Genomic DNA, 21,835 nt, shown 5'->3' on the forward strand with positions numbered 1-21,835 from the left:
GCTGGGTCAAATGGTATTTCTAGTTCTAGATCCTTGAGGAATCACCACACTGTTTTCCACAATGGTTGAACTAGTTTACAGTCCCACCAACAGTGCAGAAGTGTTCCTATTTCTCCACATCCTCTGCAGCACCTGTTGTTTCCTGACTTTTTAATGATCGCCATGGTAACTGGTGTGAGATGGCATCTCATTGTGGTTTTGATTTGTATTTCTCTGATGGCCAGTGGTGATGAGCATAAAAATATGGAATGCTTCACGAATTTGCGTGTCATTCTTGCGCAGGGCCATGCTAATCTTCTCTGTATCGTTCCAAGTTTAGTATATGTGCTGCCAAAGCGAGCACCACTTTTTGTTCTGGAAACAGGATCTCCCTCTCTTGCCCAGGTGGGAGTGCAGTGGTGCAATCTCAGGTCACAGCAACCTCTGCTTCTCAGCCTCGAGTGATTCTCCTGCCTCAGCCTCATAAATAGCTGGGATTACAGATGCGTGCCACTACCACCTGGCCAGTTTTGGTACTTTTAGTAGAGATGGGGTTTCACCATGTTGGCCAGACTGGTCTTAAACTCCTGACCTCAAGCCTCCCAAAGCGTTGGGATTACAGGCGTGAGCCACCGCTCCAAGCCTACTCTTTTGATTGGAGAGCTTAGCCTACTTACAGTCAATGTCTTTATTGATAAGTAGGGACTTACTCCTGCCATTTTGTTGTTTTCTGTTTGTTTTGTGGTCTTCCATCCCTTGTTTTAGTGAAGGTGATATTTGTATTTTGTATTTCTTTTTCTTTTTTTTTGAGACAGAGTCTTGCTCTGTTGTCCAGGCTGGAGTGCAGTGGCACAATCTCGGCTCACTGCAGCCTCCGCCTCCCAGGTTCAAGCGGTTCTCCTGCCTCAGCCTCCCAAGTAGCTGGGATTACAGGTGCCCATCATCGTGCCCAGCTAGTTTTTGTGTTTTAGTAGAGACGGGCTTTTGCCATGTTGGCCAGGCTGGTCTCCAACTCCTGACCTCAAGTGATCCACCTGCCTGGGCCTCCCAAAGTGCTGGAATTACAGGCATGAGCCACCACGCCCGTCCTGTATTTTCATTATTAAACACACTGTCACCCAGCAACAAGCTGGACTGTTCTCTGACCTCCCTCCATCATGCTGAGGGGAGTCAAGCCCTTCTCCACTGATGCCATGTGCGTTTTCTCCCTTCCCTCTGAAGACGGCTGTTCCTGCCTGACCCTCAGGACCCCAGGACAGCTCAGCTTCCCCACCGAAAATGCCTGGATTACTGTTTCCTTCCACAGATTGGGGACCCAGCAGAGGCAGTGGCCAGGCCTTGCCTGTCGTCTCCAGCACTGCAGGGGTGGGCCCAGAGCAGGTGTCAGGCGTGGCTTGCTGGCTGTTCCTGTGAGGACCCAGGGATTCCCTCCCTGCCTGGGGCAGGTGCAGTGTGGCAGAGCGGGCTCAGCAGCCCCATCCAGCGGGTCAACATGCAGTCATGGGTCCCCTTGCCCTCAGGAAGAGCAGCAGCGTTGGTTGGCACAGAGAGGTCAGATGGAAGCCAGCACAGGTTCAGGAAGGGCCCGGAGCCCAGGCAGACATTCTGCAGGGCCCAGTGAAAACTGAAGGCACAGTCCCCTTTTTAAAATAACTAAGAATCAGCCGGGCGTGGTGGCTCACGCCTGTAATCCCAGCACTTTAGGAGGCGAGGTGGGTGGATCATGAGGTCAAGAGATTGAGACCATCCTGGTCAACACGGTGAAATCCCATCTCTACTAAAAATACAAAAATTAGCTGGGCGGGTGTGGTGGTACATGCCTGTAGTCTCAGCTACTTGGGAGGCTGAGGCAGGAGAATCACTTAAACCTGGAGGCGAAGGTTGCAGTGAGCCGAGATTGCACCACTGCACTCCAGCCCGGTGACAGAGCGAGACTCCGTATCAAAAAAAAAAAAAAAAAAAGACTTAAGAATCTGAGGAAGACAAAAAGCACAGTGTGATCAAGCCCGGGGCCCTTTCTGCCGGCACAGGCCACACGCACATAAAGTCGGCCGGGCCTGCAGCTCAGAGATGCAGCCCAGGGGAGACGCCCGCCTCTGCCCAAGGCCCCAGCCTTTCCCCGCGGGAGCCAGCCAGGAGAACGCCCGGGTGCGGGAGGACTCCCGCGGTGGTCCGGGGGTCGGCATTTGCTCCACGGGGACACACGACTCAAATGCACACAGGGCGCAAAAGAATGGCAGCTCTGTTTCACAAAATTAAGTTTATAAATATTTCTCCACTGTACAAAGTTCTCCCAGCCCTGCCCACCCCATCACTGTTCACATTCCTCATGTTTTTAAAATCCCAATTATATTTATTTTTTAAATCATAAAATATATTTTTTTCTTTGTTCATATTTAAAACTATTTACAGGGGCACAGAGAAGCCGGAGTGGCCCGGCCGAGGTCAGGATGAGTCCGTGCAGGGGGACGGAGGGGGCGGGAAGAGGTGGAAGTAGCTCCTCTCGGTGGCGGGCGAGGGCGGGCAGCTGTCCTCTGCCGACATGTACTGGCTGTGGGGCGTGGGTGGGGGCGGGTAGGGGTCTGAGTCCGAGTTCAAATCCAGGTAGTACTTGCTGGCCTTCCAGCGGCTGGCGCTGTAGTCACTGTCACACACGTCGGTGCTGCAGGGTGTCGTGGGGGGCGCCATTCCTCGAATGATGTAGGGCCTGAAAGGGACACACACAGAGGATTGGGATTTGCTGGGCACATCCGTCCTGGGGCTGTGAACGGGAAAGGCCTGTCCACTGGCCAGCTCCAGAAAATGCAGGCCTGACTCTGGACCCACCCCGCTGTGTGGCCGGGGCTCATCACTTGCCCTCTCTAAGCCTCAACAGCCCCACCTCTACCATGGGCATGCCCGCACCTGCCCTGCAGCCTGCCAAGCCTGGGCCCTGGCAAGGCTGCCTCTGAGGAGAACGAGGCCTCCAGAGCCTGCTAGCTGACCTTGGCCAGGAACTTTCTTGACCTCTCTGAGCTTTAGTTTCTCATTAATAAAAGTGAGGGATTAAATAGTACACATTTCAAAAGTGAAGGATACATGAGATTCTGCCTGGAAAGTGCTAAAAACAGTGCCTGACAAAACAGGAAACTGGACAACTGTTCCCCTAACATTGTTACTGTAAGTGCCGGCAAGGGATATGGTTTGGCTGCGTCCCCCCCAAACCTCACCTTGGATTGTACTCCCATAATCCCCACGTGTTGCGGGAGGGACCCAGTGGGAGGCCACTGAATCCCGGGGGTGGCTCCCTCGTACTGTTCTCGTGTCAGTGAATAAATCTCACTAGACTTGATGGCTTGATAAGGGGAAACCCCTTTTGCTTGCTTCTCATGATCTCTCTTCCCTGAGGCCATGTAAGATGTGACTTCTGCCACGATTGTGAGGCCTCCCCAGCCGTGTGGAACTGTGAGTCCATTAAACCTCTTTCCTTTATAATTACCCAGTCTCAGGTATGTCTTTATTAGCAGCGTGAGAACAGGCTAATACAGCAACCAATGGGCCTGGAATGCTCCCATCCTGAGTTCAAGCAACCTGACTTGCGAGATGGCTCCTGACCTCCCATCCTCCCAGAGGCTGCCTGCACCCAACTGCGGCCCAGAAACACTGCATCCCACTGTGTGAGTCCGGACTCGGAACCGTGGCGTGCTTAGGAGCCCCCGTCCTGTCACAGAGGGGCTTGCAATGGGTGGGAAGGTGCAGCCAACACCTCGTGTTGAGAAAAGTGCGGCAGGATACTCCTCCTGGGGCCCAGCTACTGCGAGGTCAGGCGGCGGGGAGGGAAGATGTCTCTGCGGTGGGGCCCAGAGCAGGACGGCATGAGCAAAGGCAGGAGGTGGGACAGGGGCCTGGTGAGACCGGCCTGCCCAGGGTGGACGTGACCATTCTGGAGACAGTGGTCCGTAAGGCTGCGGGGACAGACTGTGACAGTTTGATATCATACTGAGGCATCAGGGAGGTGGCCCGACCCGGAGGGGGATGGAAATGGAGGCCGCAGTTCCGGCTCCCCAGCCAGGCCTGGGAGTTTGTGGAAATGGCCACTAGGTGGCAGGCGGCACCACACTCAGGAGGCCCTGCTGCTCCAGGGACCCAAGCAATGAGGCCCGTGTGGCCCTGAGGTGGCCTGGCCCAGGCCCAACCCATCCCACCCCATCACCCCTGGGGGTGGGGCCTGGTGCAGCTGGCAGGTGGGCCTTGTTGGCTAACACTGCTGGGTTAAAGGTCAGGAGGCTCACCCTGCCCATCCCAGGCTCTGATCCAGCCCCTGCGGAAACCAGCACACCTGGGTCCCACTTCTCCACACTCTCAGTTGCCCCTCCCCAAGCAGGGAGGTGAGGCCTGGGACCCCGACATGGGGAGCTCGGGGGCTGGTGTCTGGCTGAACAGCCCCGCTGGCTTCCCGGGCTCAAACAGGCCACTGTGGCAAGTGAGCTGCCCGGATCATCCTGGTGATGTCACACGATTAGGGGTCCACAGTGGGTGCTGCAGCAGCCTTCACAGACTTGTCCTGTCCTAAGAGGACCGAGCCACCAAGAGGGGGCATCTCAATGGCTAGGGTTCCACAGCCGGCCTCAAACATACAGTTGCACCCTGGAGCCCAAGTCCCCGGCCCCTCGACTCCACAGCCATCTCCCGGCTTAAAGGTAACCCCCACAGGGGCAAGCTGAAGAGCAGCTCAGAACACGGGGCGCTGCTGGTTTCTGAACCCAGCACACAGTCCCCACTGGGTGCATCTGGGGAGGCAGCCTAGCAGGGTCGGCAGAGCAGAGAGGCAGGGCTGGGCCCAGCACCTGCCCACTAGACCCCAGAACCCCTCACCAGTGGCATGGGGTAAGGCTCCTCCACCACGGGCTGGCGGGAACCCAGCGGCCATGGAGGGCTGCGGGGACGTCTTACCTGTACGGTCTCGCGGTGGCCGGAATGTTTGAAGAGTAGAACATGTCCATGTTGTACAGGGAGGGGTCCGTGGCCGGGGAGGGCGGCGGGTTCAGGATCTGAGGAGAGCCAAGCCAGGGTGACCCAGAGCCTCGCCAGCCTGGGCCTTTCTTCCTTCCTCCCACACCTCTTGGGCTTTCCTTGCAGGGAGGGCTTCTGGACCCCTGCTTCCCAGGACCCCTTCCTCTGGCCAGCTGGCAAAACTTGGGGATGGGAGGGGAGGCAGCAGCCACCTGCCCCGAAGGTCGTCTCGGTGAGAGGCAGAAGGAACCCCGTGCCCTTCCGAGTACCTGCTGTGTGACCGGGTGCTGGGCTGCGAAGGCGGGGACGGGACTTCGGTCAGTCCCCTTTGTGGCCGGCCCCCAGCAGGCGGAGATGTCCCCACAGGCCCTGAGTGTCCCCCACACCAGTGAGCACCTCACCAGGCTCCTCAGGGACCTTCCCAGGAACCCTCCTTCTGACCTTTCCTCCTGCCCCCCCCCCCCCCATCGCGCACAGTGTAACTCCTGCAGTGACGCCCTTGTTCCGAACATTCAGGGGCCCTGTGTCCCTGCTGCAGCCCTGACCCACACACGGAGGTTGCCACACTGAGGGAGGGGCCGCGGCCCCACTCCAGACAACGGCACCCCCTTCACAAGGGCCTGTGCTGGCACCAGCCCCAAAGCTGAGATAGTAAATAGACAAATTCACCATGTGAACCTGCCCTCCAGGGCCGGGCAGCACACAACAGCCCTCCAAAGGAATGAAGGGACCCCGGGCCCACACACCCACACAGGTCTGCACCTTCCACAAGGGCCACTGACGGCACCCCAACCCAACATGCAGCTTCCCAAAGCGTGCAGGGCTTATATGGGTCTCCAAGGCCATCCTGGAAAGGATACAGCCAGATCTGAGCTCCTGCGGAGTAATGGGAAGGGAACTGTCAGTTATGCCCGGAGGGACTTGGTTCTCCCAGGCCCCCAGGGTGGGACGAGAGCATAGCCTGGTCCCACCAGACAGACGCAGGTGAAGTCCTGTTTCACCACCTTCCGGCTGCAGCAGGACCCCCGGGGAAGGAATTCACCTGTCTCAGTCTCAGTTTCTTCATCTTTAAAATGGGTTCAACCTAGCACTTTGGGAGGCCCAGGCAGGCAGATCACTTGAGGGCAGGGGTTAGAGACCAGCCTGGCCAACATGGTGAAACCTCGTCTCTACTAAAAATACAAGAATTAGCCAGGCATGGTGGCGGGCACCTGTAATCCCAGCTACTTGGGAGGCTGAGGCGGGAGAATCCCTTGAACCCAGGAGGCAGGGGCTGCAGTGGGTCGAGATCGCACCACTGCACTCCAGCCTGGGCCACAGAGCGAGACTGTGTCTCAAAAAATAAATTTAAAATTAAATGAAATAATACAATCACGTAACAAAATGGGCTCGAGAAGGCCTGCTTCCTGGGGCCATCCTGATGGCTGCTGAGTAGCCTCTGGGGAGTGCCCAGGCCCTTCCCCTGCCCTTTAGGAAGCAGCACTGGGCCCTGCTCTTTCTGGGGAGGGTCGTCTTTGGCCCAGAAAGCCAGCCTGGCTCTTTCTCAGGATTTGACCCCAACATCGGGAGGGCACGAGACTGCAGGCACTGGGGAGGCTGCTTCAAAGCAGAGAGCAGGCAGAAGAAAGGGCTTCCCGCAGCTACCCAAGCCCCAGCCTATGCGGTCTGTTTCCACCTCTTCCCATGAACTTGATCAGACTTAGTTTCTCTCCCACATCCCAAGGCAGTTTGAGATTCTGCCCAAATCTGCACTGGGCAGATTTCTGGCAAGATCCACCAGTGCAGTGCCTCGGCAACGTCTCACATATCCAGTGAATCACGGCCATGCCCTCTTCAATGAGGACTGGATCTCGGCCCAGGGTGGGGGGTGGGGAGGCTCCACCTCGGCTCCTCTGCTGTTCCTGCGTTGTCGTCGTCGTTTTGACTGAGTCTCGCTCTGTCGCCCAGGCTGGAGTGCAATGGCACGATCTCGGCTCACTACAACCTCTGCCTCCCAGATTCAAGTGATTCTCCTGCCTCAGCCTCCCGAGTAGCTGGGATTACAGGCATGTGTCACTACGCCTGGCTAATGTTTTTGTATTTTTAGTAGAGATGGGGTTTCACCATGTTGGCCAGGCTGGTCTCGAACTCCTGACCTTAGGTGATCTGCCCACCTCGGCCTTCCAAAGTGCTGGGGTGACAGGCGTGAGCCAATGTCCCTGGCCTATTCCTGCATTCTTAGAGTTCTCTGTACACCTCACTGTTCAATTCCTGCTATTCCAGTCCCTGGTAATAAGCCTGTAGACGGAACTTTCTCTGTTCAAATTCTTATAGAGTTTCTGCCTCCTGATAGACCCCAACTAATTCACGCCACCCAGAAGCCAACAGCAAAGAAACAAGCTGGATGCCCACCTTGCTCATCAAATCTAATTCTATCGCAGAAGAATTAAAGATGTGAATGTAAAATGAGAGGAGGAGGACATTAAGAAAGAGAGTGTGAAAATAAGTTGTTTTTTATGATCAGAGTAAGGAAGGCCTTTCTGAGCATAACAACAACAAAAATACAGACACACACACCCCCACACCATAAAAGAGGAGATTGATAATGTCTTTTTTTTTTTTTTTTTAAGACAGAGTCTCACTTTGTCACCCAGGCTGGAGTGCAGTGGTGTGATCTCGGCTCACTGCAACCTCCATCTCCTGCATTCAAGCAATTCTCCTGCCTCACCCTCCCAAGTAGCTGGGACTACAGGCACGCACCACCACGCCTTGCTAATTCTGTATTTTTAGTAGCGATGGGGGTTCACCACGTTGGTCAGGCTGGCCTCGAGCTCCTGACCTCAAGTGATCCACCCGTCTCGGCCTCCCAAAGTGCTGGGATTACAGGCGTGAGCCACCAGCGCCAGCCGAGATTGATACTTGCATCGTATAAATGGTAAAACATACCATAACCCAAATCAAAAGACACAAAACTGGGAAACAAATATTTTCAACATACATTGCAGGCTCTGGGCCAATTTCCATAGTCTATCTGTATCTAAAGAGACCTCACAAATGAATAAGAGTATCAACAACCCAATAGAAGAAGATCTTTGCACAAACCCTTCTGAGAAAAATAAAATGACAAAAGTTCTTTTTTTTTTTTTTGAGACAGAGTCTCACTCTCTCACCCAGGCTGGAGTGCAATGGCGCGATCTCAGCTCACTGCCACCTCTGCCTCCCATGTTCAAGCAATTCTCATGCTTCAGACTCCCGAGTAGCTGGGATCACCATGCCTGGCTAATTTTAAACTTTTTACTAGAGACAGGGTTTCTGCATGTTGGTCAGGCTGGTCTCGAACTCCTGGCATGCCTCAAGCGATCCTCTCACCTCAGTCTCCCAAAGTGCTGAGATTACTGCTGCGAGCCATCGCGCCAGGTCCAAATGTTCTTAAACACATAAAATGATGCTTGACATCATTCATAACAAAATACATATAAATGAAGATCTCAACATGATACCATTTTTACTCTATATTAGACTGGTGGAGAGAAACGGTGCCAGAGATAGTTTTACCAGTGTGGCCCTCTGCTGAGAAAAGATGGACTGTCCCTTTCAGAGGGTCACTTGGCAAGAGTGGTTGAAATAGCCAAGGTTCAACCACAGCAGGAGAGGGGACCCTGATGCCCTCCAGTGGGGGCCCAGCCACGCCTGACAAGGAGCGCTGTTCAGACACAGAGCGCTGTGACAGCTCTGCCCTCAAAGCAGAACAAACTTCAGGGTGCGGGGGAAGCAGAGTAGAAGGTGGTCGTGAGTTGGACGGCCTGGCCCCACGGCCTACTGACCGAACGACCCAGGCCAGTGGTTCATGCTCAGGTCTTTGGCCTCCTTGTTGCAAAATGAGGAAAACAGCAGCACCTCCTCCCGGAGATGGGTTACGGTGGAATTCTAAGGCAGGGTGCACACGGCAGCTGGGAGCCTCCAAAATGCTCAGAACACCAGCTTTTACACATCGTTAGTAGCAAAAGGCAAGGTTCAATGTTGACTCTTCAGATGCTATGTTTTGGGCTTACAAAAACACACGTCAGCCCAGGCACAGTGGCTCATGCCTGTAATCCTAACACTTTGGGAGGCTGAGGCTGGAGGATCACTTTAGCTCAGGAGTTCAAGAGCAGCCTAGGCAATATAGTGAGGCCTCACCTCTACAAAACACTTAAAAATCAGCCCGGCATGATGGTGCACTCCTGCCGTCTGAGCTACTCGGGGGGCCGGGGCGGGAGAATTGCTTGAGCCCAGGAGTCTGAGGCTGTAGTGAGCTGTGATTGTGCCACTGCACTCCCACTGGGCGACAGAGCGAGTCTGTCTCAAAAACAAACAACAACACTTACGTCAATCTGAATAAGGTCAAGGATCGTATCAGTATCTTGCTTACGATAGGCACGAAAGTCATGCAAGATGGCAGCACTGGGAAACCAGGCAGAGGATAAATGGTCTGTGCTATTTCTCACAACTGCACGTAAATCTACAATTATCTTTCGGCTGGGAAAACGAAGTCCACGCTCTTGTATGCTTGCATGTGTACAGATGACCCCTGGGGGGACACAGAAGAAGCACACCACAGGCGGCCATGCTGCCGGGGGAGTCCTGCTTGGCGTCATGGGGGCAGGGTCTCTTTGGACTGCACGCTCTTCTGTACCTTTTGAATTTTGCACCATGAACAAATATTTAATGGATGCAAAATAACTTTGCTTATTTAAAAACAGCTGGCTTCACACAGAGTTTCTTTTAGGGGTAGGAAAATGTTCTAAAAATAACTGTGGTGAGGGTTGCACACATCTGTGAATACACTAAAACCCACTGAATTGTACACTTTTTTAAGTGGGTGAGTTGTATGGTTAAACAATAAAGGGATTTTAAAAAATAGCTGGCTGGTCAGTGCCATCTCTTATTGCCTGGTAAGAGCCTCCCAGCTCCCAAGGGAGAACAGAAAAGAAGAATCCCTGAGCCTCCTGCCGTGTGCACGGGGACCCTGCTCTGGTTCTTGGCACTGCTGGCTGGTTAAGTTGGGTTGCAGCAGCAGGAGCAGAGAAGGACAGTGGGTGTTTAAAACTCTCGGCTTCTGGCTCCCAGCTCCCTTTGTCTCTAAACACAGCCAGGCCCTGGGGCCGCCGCAACACTCAGTTCCTATCCAGGAAACCAAGGATAATCCTCTTCTGCTCCTTCCTTCCCAGGGCCCACCACAGTCAGGTGCCATAAGAGGACAATACCCCAGGCCACGTGGCTCACGCCTGTAATCCCAGCACATCGGGAGGCCGAGGTGGGAGCATCGCTTGAGTCCAAGAGTTTGAGACTAGCCTGGGCAATATAGTGAAACTTCGTCTTACAAAAAATGTAAATACTAGCTGGGCGTGGGGATGCATGTGTGCAGTCCTAGCTACTTAGAGGCTGAGATGGGAGGACTGCTTGAGCCTAGAAGGTAGAGGCTGCAGTGAGCCATGATGACGCAACTGCACTCCAGCCTGGGTGACAGGCCGGGCACAGTGACTCATGCCTGTAACCCTAACACTCTGGGAGGCTGAGGCAGGTGGATCACCTGAGGTTGGGAGTTCAAAACCAGCCTGACCAACATGGAGAAACCCCATCTCTACTAAAAATACAAAATAAGCTGGGCATGATGGCATATGCCTGTAATCCCAGCTACTAGGGAGGCTGAGGCAGGAGAATTGCTTGAACCTGGGAGGCAGAGGTTGCGGTGAGCCGAGATCATTGCACTCCAGCCTGGGCAACAAAAGCGAAACTCCATCTCAAAAAAAAAAAAAAGAAAAGAAAAGAAAAAGAAAAAAGAAGACAAGACCCCAGATGTGAGGGACACCCAGAAGGGTGGGAGGAACCAGCCCTGGCAAGGAGGCGCTCACTGGTGAGGCCCCAGAGGAAGCGGAAGGGGGCTAGCCTCGCCTTCGGGGTATACAGCTGCAGGAACAAATGAAAAGCAGACAAAGCATAGTCAGGCGCGGTGGCTCACGCCTGTAATCCCAACACTTTGGGAGGCCGAGGCGGGCAGATCATGAGGTCAGGAGATCGAGACCATCCTGGCTGACAGGATGAAACCCCGTCTCTACTAAAAATACAAAAAATTAGTTGGGCGTGGTGGCAGGCACCTGTGGTCCCAGATATTTTGGAGGTTGAGGCAAGAGAATGGTGTGAACCTGGGAGGCGGAGCTTGCAGTGAGCTGAGATGGGGCCACTGCACTCCAGCCTGGGCAACAGAGCCAGACTCCGTCTCAAAAAAAAAAAAAAAAAAAAAGCATACAAAGCATGTCAAGTCAGTCCCCTCTGTTTACACACAAGGGTTCACATCCAGGCACCAAGCTCGCCTCGGCACCCTGGGACTGCGCTCCCAGAAACGGGGGTTCTCCTCAGCCAGTCCCAAGGGTCCTAGAGGGTGTCCACAGTTTCTTCTCCTCACAGTCATTTCACTCAGGGCGTGGCTCAGCTGGAGCCAGGCCCTCACCCTGCCAGAAACTCTGGGGAGGCCATGAAAATCACCCTGTTTGTCTGTCACGCACAAAACCATCCAGCTGTTTTCCAGGAAGCAGCCAGCCCTGAGTGGGAGAACAGGGTGTTTGTGGTGTTTGTGGAGGGGTCGCCTGGGGAAGCTCACGCGAGCTGACAGGCCTGGTGCAGGCGGCCCTCGACGGGCTGGGCCGTGCCGAAGAGACGGCCGCCTGGATGCTGACGTGGCCCAACAGCCACTCTAGGAGGTGGATTTGGGTGAGATTTCGGCTCTTTCTATTTTTGTGTGGTTTTCAGATTATCCACAGTCAACAATGTCATTAAAGAAGAAAGCAGAAGGGTTTGGAGAGGGAAGAAAGCAAGCCCGCCTCAGAGGCGGTGGGACAGCCCCCAGGAACCTGAGAAGCTCCCCTGGCCAGCCCTGATGGTGGGAGGGGCCCCCAGCCCCGCCCGCCCCACCCCGGCCCCACCCCTCACCGGCGGGTACAGCGTGGCCTTCGTGCTGGACGAGCTGCTGGACGACGCCCCTGTGACGTGGTTCCGGTCGTAGAGGGGCACCCCGCCCCGGCCCCCCATCAGGCTCACGGAGCTCATCATGGACTTTCCACATGCGATGCCTGGCAGGGAAGGGATGGGGGTTCAGGTGGCTTCGAGGCTCTGCCAAGCCACTCCACAGACACAGGGCGCTCTCCTCGGCTCCCGCTACCCACGAGACCCAGACTAGGGCGGTGCGTCCTGTTGCAGATGTGCTCCGCTCCCTGAGCCGCAGCCGAAGGCCTTTCTGGCCACTACTAGGGTGAGCTCTCCGGGGCTCATCTGTGAAACAGGAGACACATGGCACCTCCCCCAAGGGGCCTGCGGCTGGGACTGGGAACCCAGGAGGGGCAGCACAGAGCCCGCCAGGAACAGACAGGGCCCCGGTCTCTGGGGGCTGCTGCGACTGTGACGGTACCAGCACTGCGGACTTCCAGGAGCTCTTGCGAAGCCCGATAACCCCGCTCCCCAGAGAGAATCAGGTTCCATCTATACCCCGCCATCCAACAGGCTCCCAGTGAGGCCGGCTTGGGGTGACAGTGGGACAGGACAGGGGAGAGGGAACTCAGGGCTGGGCGGGCAGAGGCAATCCTCAAGGTGGCCTGGAGCTGCGGGGGCACCTGCAGACCTCACAGGGCCTCGACCTTCTTAGGCGTACCATGGTCGCCCCGCGTTGTACCGTACAAACCAGCGTGGTGCGGCTCTGCAGTGAGGCTGCCCCGCCATCCACAAACATAGCCTGCGCGCCTGGGCCACGCAGGAATTGTAACTGCTCAGCCACAAGTCCTGACTGCACTCAGGACAAAGCGGCTGTGTGGTACAGAGTGACTCCTTCAGCTCCAGAGAGCGCCCAGCTGCCCCCACATTCATTTCTAGGGGACATGAGGATTTGTGGACAACATAGCATATGTCCTATAGAATATGAAGGTCAAGTCCAAGGAGCTTCCTCCATACCTACAGTGCCAAAGGGCAGGTTGCTACCGCCATGCAGGCCTCTGTGTTGAAGGATTCTGATGCCAAGCACAGGCTCAGCGGGAAAGCCTGAATGCTGTGATCGATTATCAATGTCTGCCACGCGCACCAGAGGGCCCAGGGTAGCACAGCCCTGCTCCACTCCCCAGAGCTGCCCAGACTACTCTCCTGCCTCCTCCAGGTTGTTCCGTATCTCAGGCTCCTTACCTGTGAAGGGGCCATGCTGGGAACCGCCTGGGGCTATGAAATTGAGGGGCACGTGTGGGGTCCCGCTGACATACTCGTGTGGGAAGGGCCCGTTGGCCCCCGCGTAGCGCTGGCACACCACACGCTGGCACACAAAATAGACACCACCCATGACGAAGAGGGAGAGGATGATGCCAATGACGGGCCCGATGGCACTGCTGTGGGCCGGGCTGTCGTCTGAGGGCGGCTTGGTGATTTCTGCCAGACAGAAAGAGGTGGCCAACATTAACCCCAAGAGAATGGCCCTCCTTGAGGACAGACACTGTGCACCCTGAAGGGGCTGGCTTTGCCACTGGTGGAGGGTGGGGAGAAAGTGGGGTAGCTGGGAGGCTAGGCCTGGGGAGCCTGGCCAAACTTAGGGCAACGACTGCACAGCGTGCGCTCCTCCTCCTCCTCCGACCCCGGCCCCTGTCTGACTCCCCACAACCCTCAACACATCCCTGCCAAGGCAGCCTGGTGTCCAGTCCTTCGCCCAGGGCCCTCAGTGGTGGCGGAAGTGAGCGCACCCTGGCCAGCCTGGGTGATGTTGGTGAAAGAGCAAAGCCAGGAAGCCCCTGGTGTCACCCACCAGGCCACGGAAGGGGCAGGGCAGGGTCGGCTGGGTGGGCTCCTTGGGCCCACTCCACTATCAAGGCTGCCCATGGGGAGGTTTCCAGGCTCCACACTCAACTTGGCGAAAGCCACATTCACTCTCCCACAGGGCTGGCCCAGCCATCCCGAGGGCGCCGGTGCTGTCAGAGGAATGGGAGGAAGCGTCCGGGCTCTGGCGGCGAGGCCTGGCTGCGCATCAATAGCGCCCTCACAGCTGCGGCCCATGGCCATGCTGGAGGCCCAGGCACAGGCCTGTCAGACTGGGAACTTGCCCAGCAGAGGAGGCGACCCTTGGTGGCCCCCACCACTGCCTTCAGGCCCCAAGCCTGACCTGGCATGAAGGTGCCAAAGGACACAGGGAGTCCCTTGAGGAAGCCCCCTTCTTCCCCCCACACACTTCTCTCCCCACGGCAGCCAGAAGAGAAGAGCTCTCAGCCCAGGTCCCTCTGCAGCGGAGTGGCCATCCCAGACACAGTAACTCATTCCTACTTCCTATCTGAACTCAGCTTCCTTCCTACCTGAATCAGACAACCTTTCAGGAGCCACTGCCTCCAGGAAGCCTTCCCTGACTGCCTTGGCCTCCTATCCCCAGGCCCTATATCCATGACTGTACGGGTCATGCTATTTGAGGAGCGTTTGGGACGTTGTTATGTACACGGGTGTGCACATGACACGTGTGCATATATGAACATTGCTCCTCCTCAGCCAGACAGTAAGCTGCCAGGGAACAGGATCACTGCAGCCCTCAGGGGTAATCCTGTGACTGACAGACACTGCTGAGCAAGGTCCCATGGGTGGGTGTGTGCTGCAGGCACCTGGGCACGGTCAGCCCGACCCACCGATGCGGACTCTGTAGCCACCGAGCCCATAGCTCAGTCTGTCCTCCTGGCTGCTGCTCTGGGAAAGGCTTCCCTGCCTCCCAGCTGCCTGAGTCTCCCACACAGCCCCCGGCCTCGCTGGAAAGGCACGTCTTCTCCCCTGGACCCCACGCTCCTCGGGGAACCCCGCCCGGACACCCCCTCCCTATGCCAGAAGCTGGCTCACCACACATGAGCTCATCGGAGCCGTCGATGCAGTCAGGGAAGGAGTCGCACTGCTGCTTGATGAGGACACACTGGCCGCTGGCACACCGAAACTGGTTGGGCAGGCAGATGGCTGCAAGGAGAGGCCACATACTCAGAGAGGCTGAGGGTGCCCCCCCGCCCACCATGCGGGGCCCAGTCACCAAGGTCTGGTCTCTGAACAGAGAGCAGACAGATGGGATCCTTTCTAGGACCAGCAGGGAGTGGTCTAGTGCAGTCTCCACCCTCCCTCGATGACCCTGTGGCAAGGCCTATGCCATGTGGGGGGGACTGCCAGGGCTGAGACTCAACGCACCTCCTGCCCGCCCCCCAGGAGGTATTTGTCAGGTGCCTACTGCGGGGAGGTCTGCACCAGGCAACCCCACCCAAGGCTCTACCAGGTTGTGGGGGTGGGTGCCAAGGAGAGGAATGGCCACGAGGAGCCTCACCTCCCAAGAGTGGGGGCTGCAGAAGGCAGTGGTGCCCAGCAGAGCTTGTGGGGAGAGGAGGGAGCAGAACCCACTAGAGGTGCAGGCAGCCCACATGGGAGCAGCACGAGGCCATGGCCTCTGGCCAGGGAGGAAGAGCCAACCAGGGCGCTGACGGCTGCCTCCTCCCCTCCCCAGACACCCACCCAGAGGAAGCCATAGCCACACCTGCCCCGGAGAACTTGCTCAGTTCCCCACCTGCCCTGCCCCTGGTGTCCTGCCCTGGGAACAGGAGATAAGGGGACCCTGTCCTTGTAATGGATGGGATAATTTTCTGGTAACCGAGCAGGGAAGAAAGCTTCTGGAATGGAGCATGGAGCCAGAGCCGGCATGACAGCCTGTCACCAGCACTGCGGGGCACACAGAAGGAGAAGCTAGAGTGGAACGAGGGGGTTGAGACGGTTCCAATGTCTGCTCCTCCAAATCTCAACTGCAATGTGACCCTCACTGGGCACAGTGACTCACATCTGTAATCCCAGTACTTTGAGTGGCCAAGGGGTGGGTCACAAGGTCAGGAGTTTGAGACCAGCCTGGCCAACATGGTGAAACCCCATCTCCATTGAAAATACAAAAATTAGCCGGGCATGGTGGTGGGCGTCTGTAACCCCAGCTACTCGGGAGGCTGAGGCAGAAGAATCGCTTGAACCCAAGAGGTGGAGGTTGCAGTGAGCCAAGATCGCGCCATTGCACTCCAGCCTGGGCGACAGAGTGAGATTCAGTCTCAAACAATAAATAAAATAAAATAAAATAAAATAAAATAAAATAAAATAAAATAAAATAAAATAAAATAAAATAAAATAAAATGTGACCCCAAGGTTGGAGGTAGGGCCTGGTGGGCAGTGTGTGGGTCGTGGGAGCAGATGCCCTCCTTGGTGCCCTCTCCGCAGTAACGAGTGGGCTCTCACTGTGAGTTCACATAGAAGCCGGTTATTTAAAGAAGCCTGGCATCTCCTCTCAAGGTGAGGGCAAGAGGGAGAGGCTTTCTCTCTCTCTCTCTCTCTGTTGCTCCCTCTCTCACCGTGTGATGCACCCGCTCCCGCTTCGACCTCCACCATGAGTCAAAGCTTCCTGAGACCTCACTAGAAGCTGGGCAGATGCGGGTGCCACACTGGTACCACCTGCCAAACCGTGAGCCAGACAGGCCTCTTTCCTTCACAATCCACCCGGCCTCAGGTCTCCTTCACAGCAATGCCAATGGACACACACAGGGACAATTCTAAGCACGGTTCCCGCAAGCTGGGCCAGGGTGCACCGCAGGCTGGGGAAGCTCTGTCAAGGGCCAGACGTGAGGTCTGGGGCTTTGAAGGCTTGTAGGTCTCCAGTAGAACCACTCAGTTCTCCTGCTTTGGGCATGAAAGCAGCCACAGACATTGTGTAAATGAATGAATGGGCATGGCTGTGCACCAAGAAAACTTCATTTATAAAAATAGGTGGCAGGCTGGATTTGGCCCCTGGGCCCTTAGTTTACCAGCCCCTAGTCCACAGCCTCCATCAAATTATCAAATGGTCAATGAGCTGGAAGGACTTAACCACTGTGCCTTTACAGAAAAACATGCAGGGAGGTTACTCCCAGGCCCTCATCTTCTACAAATGTCTGCTCTTTGTGAATGACGACGTAGGAGTGGCCAGACCGCATGTGAATTACCTAACAGAGCCAGCGGCTCTGGGAGAGGGAGGGCATCAAAGCTCCTCAGCAGTCCTGGGCTCGTCCGTGGCGCTGACAACACGTGGCAAGCAACCAACCAAGCAGGTCATTCACAAAAGGAAAACTCAGGCCAGGCACGGTGGCTCACGCCTGTCATCCCAGCACTTTGGGAGGCCGAGGCAGGTGGATCATCTGAGGTCAGGAGTTCGAGACCAGACTGGCCAACATGGTGAAACCTCGTCTCTACTAAAAATAAAAAAATTAGCTGGGCACGGTGGCACGGTGCCTGTAGTCCCAGCTACTCGGGAGGCTGAGGAAGGAGAATTGCTTGAACCCTGGAGGCAGAGGTTGCAGTGAGCCGAGATTACACCAGGACACTCCAGTCTGGGTGACAGAGCAAGTCTCCTCAAAAAAAAAAGGAAAACTCAGAGGGGACACAGAAGAGATTTGATTTGTTTCACTATCAAGATCTAAAGGAAGATCCTGCTAGTCAGAGAGGGCCCGGGATGCCTGAGCAAATCTCTTGATAACTCCTGATTCTCAGGTTGATAGAAACCACACAGGCTTAAGCACTACCCCACAGACTGCTCAGCGGAGAAAGCCCTGTCTTTTGGGAGGGATTTACCAGGGTGTGAGCCATGGACCTCTGCCGCCCATCCCTGAATGTGCCTCAGGTTCCTGTGAAACTCCTGACCTAATGCAGGAAGGTGAGACAGACCCTCACAGTCTGTCTTCAAGCCACACTACCTGGTGGGACAGGACGGGTGGGACTGCACAGTTTTCCTTGTTGGGCCTAAGAGACAGACTTGGCGATCTCCCTGCAAGCAAAAGTTTTTCAGAGCCCCTACTCCTGTGAGGCCGGAGGCAGCCCCAAGCTCCGTATCCCGGAGGGCAGGGCCAGGGTCTTGGCAGAGCCTTGACGGGGAGGGCCTCACCGTCACAGTCCGCCTCGTCTGAGCGGTCCTGACAGTCGGCCTCGCCATCGCAGCGCAGGCGCAGGTCCACACACTGGCCCCGCGCGCAGGGGAACTGGGCGGCGGAGCACACGGGGCAGCCCTCCTCGTCGCTCTGGTCGTCGCACTCGGGAAAGCCGTCACAGCGCCAGGCCCCGGGGATACAGTCGATCTCCCCTGTGGCACATGCAAACTGGTCTGGGGAGCAGGTGGGCGGCTCTGGGGGAGGGACAGAGGAGAGCATCACACGCAGCCCCGCCCAGCAAAACCCAGGCAATAGCGTAACTGGGCTTCAAAGCAGAAGTCTATAGGGACTCAGCAAGGACTCCGCATCCCAGGCGCACATCCTCCATCGCTGCGGCTCCTGGGCGCCGCCCCACCTCCAGCCCCAACCCAGAAGAGAGGCGGGGAGAATACACATTCGCTGCAAGAAGACACGCATCCGTCTGTTTTGCAGTGCAGAAGGGAAAGGGGGCTGACTAGGAATCAGAGCTTTAAGAAGCAGGCGCTACACCAAATACAGCAGAAACACTCCAGGTGGGAAATTCGGCCGGACCGGAGCGGTCCTTCCTCTTCCCCGCAACACGCATCTGCTCAGCCACGCCCGAGTGCCCACTGCGCCCTCCTTGGGACCTGAGTGGCAGAAAGCAGGTGGTCAGCAGCCACACCTGCCACGGGTGTGGGACTGCCACAGAAGCAGGGTCAGGCCTCTGTGGTGGCCGGTGTGCCCACAGCAAGGCGGGAGCTGGCAGAGGACCAGTCAGCACGTCCCAGGCGCCTGCAGAAGACGGGAGAAGGCACAGGCAGGAGGGCCGAGGACATCCCCAGGGAGGGCGGTGAAGGGGAGGAGGGAGAGGGTCCTCGGAGGGTGGAGGGTGGTGCAGGGGAGGAGAGAGAGGATCATCGGAGGGTGGAGGCCACTTCCTACAGGTGACCATGGAGGCCATCCTGCCCCTCGGGGCTCCATGTCCTCAGTGTGGGCTGGGCATGCAGCAGCATTCAGGGAACAGCAGAGTCCCAGGGGCTGGGGACACACAAATGCGGGGGCACTGGCACAGAGAAGCCAGAGGAGCCCTTGGCTTCGAGGCGGCCCCTCATTTCCTAGGACTCCTCCCTCCCACTTTGTGCAGAAAATCACAGAAAACAGAGGCCGGCTTCAGGAAGGGATGCTGGGAAATCGGCCCAGGCCTCATTGAAAGGTAAGCAAAGCCCCCGCCAAGCTGAAATCTGATCAAGGAAAAAAGCATGGGTTTCAAGCTGTCACGCTGCACGCAAGCCTTTGGATGTTTGGAACCCCCAGGCCTTCCCCATGACTGCTGGGCTCACCCGAGTGACAGGGACTTTGGCATAAGGGACGGGGCCTGATCAAGGATGAGAGCTCTCGGGAAATAAAAGGAAGTGGCTGTCCCCGCTGGGCTCAGCCATGGGAGGACACGCCAGAGTCAGCCCACGGCGGCTGAGAGGAGCCAATGACAGATGTCTGCAAGCTGTGCCTGGCCATGGGGGACATGGGGGGCCGGTGGCTGGAGGGTGAGGGCGGTACAGGGCAGACCCGATATGGAGCCCAAGCCTCCCTCAGCAGCTGTGAAACCAAGAGCCTCTCAGCCTCCCAAAGCCTCCGACCTCGACTCTTAATCAGAAGCAGCCGCTGAGCACCACAAGCTCCTGTGAGCTCTAGCTGGGACACTGCGGCCAGAGCCAGGGGTGCGCCCGGCTCAGGGAAGGGCTGAATGGGGATGATGGTGGCACTGCTGAAGCAACTCTGGCTGCCCCTTGCCCGGCCTGGCTCCTGCCACTATCAAAGGGTCCATGTCTGAGACCTCCGTGAGCCCCTGTCCTTCTGTGATCTCCCCAAAGAGGCCACAAGAGAATGACAAGCACCTGTGTGATAAATATATGTCTCCTGAGCCATGAGGAAGGGGTCCTGAGTCCCCAAACTGGGAGGGCCAGGGCCCGGGCCAAGGGATGGTGGACGGAAGGGCATGGCCTCTGGCATGGGGAGGCCCAAGGCTGCAGTTGGTGCAGCGTTCTGAAGGCCCCGTCTCTTGCCCAGGGCAATTTGGGCATCAGTGGCAGGTGCACAGACACCCTCAGGTTGCAAATCCACCCGAACTTTTGGGCTGTAACTTGGAGAAAAGCTGCCAGGAAGCTCAGGAGGGGGACAGTCACAAAACTGTCCCCTCTGCTTATGGCCAAACTCGAGGTGTGAGGCAGCACCCCGCGGTCCTACTCCCTGAGCTCCTGGGCCGGGGCCAGTCTCTCCAGGAACAAGACAAGCTGCTAAACAGAACCAGCACTCTGGGCGTGGTGGCTCACGCCTGTAATCCCAGTACTTTGGGAGGCTGAGGTGGGCAGATCACCTGAGGTCAGGAGTTCAAGACCATCCTGGCCAACATGGTGAAACCCCATCTCTACTGAAAATACAAAAATTGGTCACGTGTGGTGGTGGGAGCCTGTAATCCCAGCTACTTGGGAGGGTAAGGCAGGAAAATCGCTTGAACCCAGGAGGTGGAGGTTGCAGTGAGCCAAGATCACACCATTGCACTGCAGCCCGTGTGACAAAAGTGAGACTCCATCTCAAAAAAAAGAAAAACAAAAGTTGCAGAGCCAGCGTGTGCTGCTGTCTGCTGTGTGTGGGATGAAGCTGAACCCCCAGGAGCTCCCATGGGAGAAGGGGAGCTGAGCAGAGCACAGAACCAACAGGATCCAAGGCCACCTGGAGGCACGGGGTATAGGACAGAAAGCCCTGGACAGGCTTCACTGTGGTGAGGATTCCGATGGTCACTTTATTACTAATGCCACGCCCACGGCATAGCAGCTGGCATTCCTGTACATCACGTGTCAGAGCCCAGGTGGAGTGCCCTGTTACTTCATGCCCATGACAGCCTGCCAGGTTAAGTGCTCTGAATTTCACAGAGGAGGAAGTGGAGGCTCAGAGTGGGTCAGGCACCAGTCAGGGTCACTCAACTGGGAAGTGACAGAGCCAGGATTTGAACCCTGGCCTCTTTGGCCCTAAAGCCCATGTTCTTCACTACCCCATTCTCCCACCAGTAGCACCAGGAAGCCCTAGCGGGAGAAGAGGATCAAGGGTAGAAGGAGAGAAAAAGATAGAACTACTAGGATAAATAAACAAATCCACCATTAGAGTTGGAGACTCCACACCCCTGTCAATAACTGACAGCACGAGCAGGCGGTCAGGAAGGAAGATATAGACGACCTGATGAGCACTATCCATCAACTGGATCTAACTGATGTTTCTAGAACACTCCACCCAACAACAGCAGAATCCACATTCTTTTCAAGAGTACACAGAACATTCACCAAGATAAACCACATGATGCTGGGTGATAAAACACACCTAATGACCAGGCGGGGCGGCTCAGGCCTGTAATCCCGGCACTTCGGGAGGCCGAGGCGGGTGGATCACGAGGTCAGGAGTTTGAGACCAGTCTGACCAACATGGTGAAACCCCGTCTCTACTAAAAATACAAAAATTAGCTGGGTATGGTGGCATGCACCTGTAATCCCAGCTACTTAGGAGGCTGAGGCAAGAGGATCACTTGAACCTGGGAGGCGGTGGTTGCGGTGAGCCAAGATCGTGCCATTGCACTCCAGCCTGGGTGACAGAGTGAGACACTGTACCAAAAACAGAACAAACACACACACAAAAAACAACAAAAACACCACACCCAACACATTTAAAATAGAAATCATACAAAATAAGCTCTCAGACTACAGTGGAATTAAATTAGCAATTAGTTGCAGAGAGACAGCCGGAAAAGCCCCAACTCTTTAGAAACTAAGCAACACTTCTGGCCGGGCGCGGTGGCTCAAGCCTGTAATCCCAGCACTTTGGGAGGCCGAGACGGGCGGATCACAAGGTCAGGAGATCGAGACCATCCT

The 21,835-nt window shown here is 56.2% G+C and overlaps 1 protein-coding gene across 2 annotated transcripts in view; it reads right to left on the reverse strand.

The window, feature by feature from the left end:
- Positions 1-2,220: 2,220 nt before the first annotated feature.
- Positions 2,221-21,835, reverse strand: part of LRP5 (low density lipoprotein receptor-related protein 5) — a 105,172-nt gene continuing 85,557 nt past the window's right edge. Inside the window, exons 17-23 of one of the 2 annotated variants that reach the window (XM_011942321.1) lie at positions 17,915-18,151; positions 14,830-14,940; positions 13,156-13,392; positions 11,920-12,059; positions 5,734-5,847; positions 4,912-5,009; positions 2,221-2,686 (exon numbers count right to left, since the gene is read on the reverse strand). In XM_011942321.1, the coding sequence (XP_011797711.1) occupies positions 2,425-2,686; positions 4,912-5,009; positions 5,734-5,847; positions 11,920-12,059; positions 13,156-13,392; positions 14,830-14,940; positions 17,915-18,151 (1,199 nt within the window). In that variant the 3' untranslated portion in view covers positions 2,221-2,424. The remainder of the gene's footprint in view (positions 2,687-4,911; positions 5,010-5,733; positions 5,848-11,919; positions 12,060-13,155; positions 13,393-14,829; positions 14,941-17,914; positions 18,152-21,835) is intronic. The other variant, XM_011942322.1, reaches the window with a different exon arrangement.

Source organism: Colobus angolensis, unplaced genomic scaffold, assembly GCF_000951035.1.
Source record: "Colobus angolensis palliatus isolate OR3802 unplaced genomic scaffold, Cang.pa_1.0 Scaffold21, whole genome shotgun sequence".
Taxonomy (NCBI): domain Eukaryota; kingdom Metazoa; phylum Chordata; class Mammalia; order Primates; family Cercopithecidae; genus Colobus; species Colobus angolensis.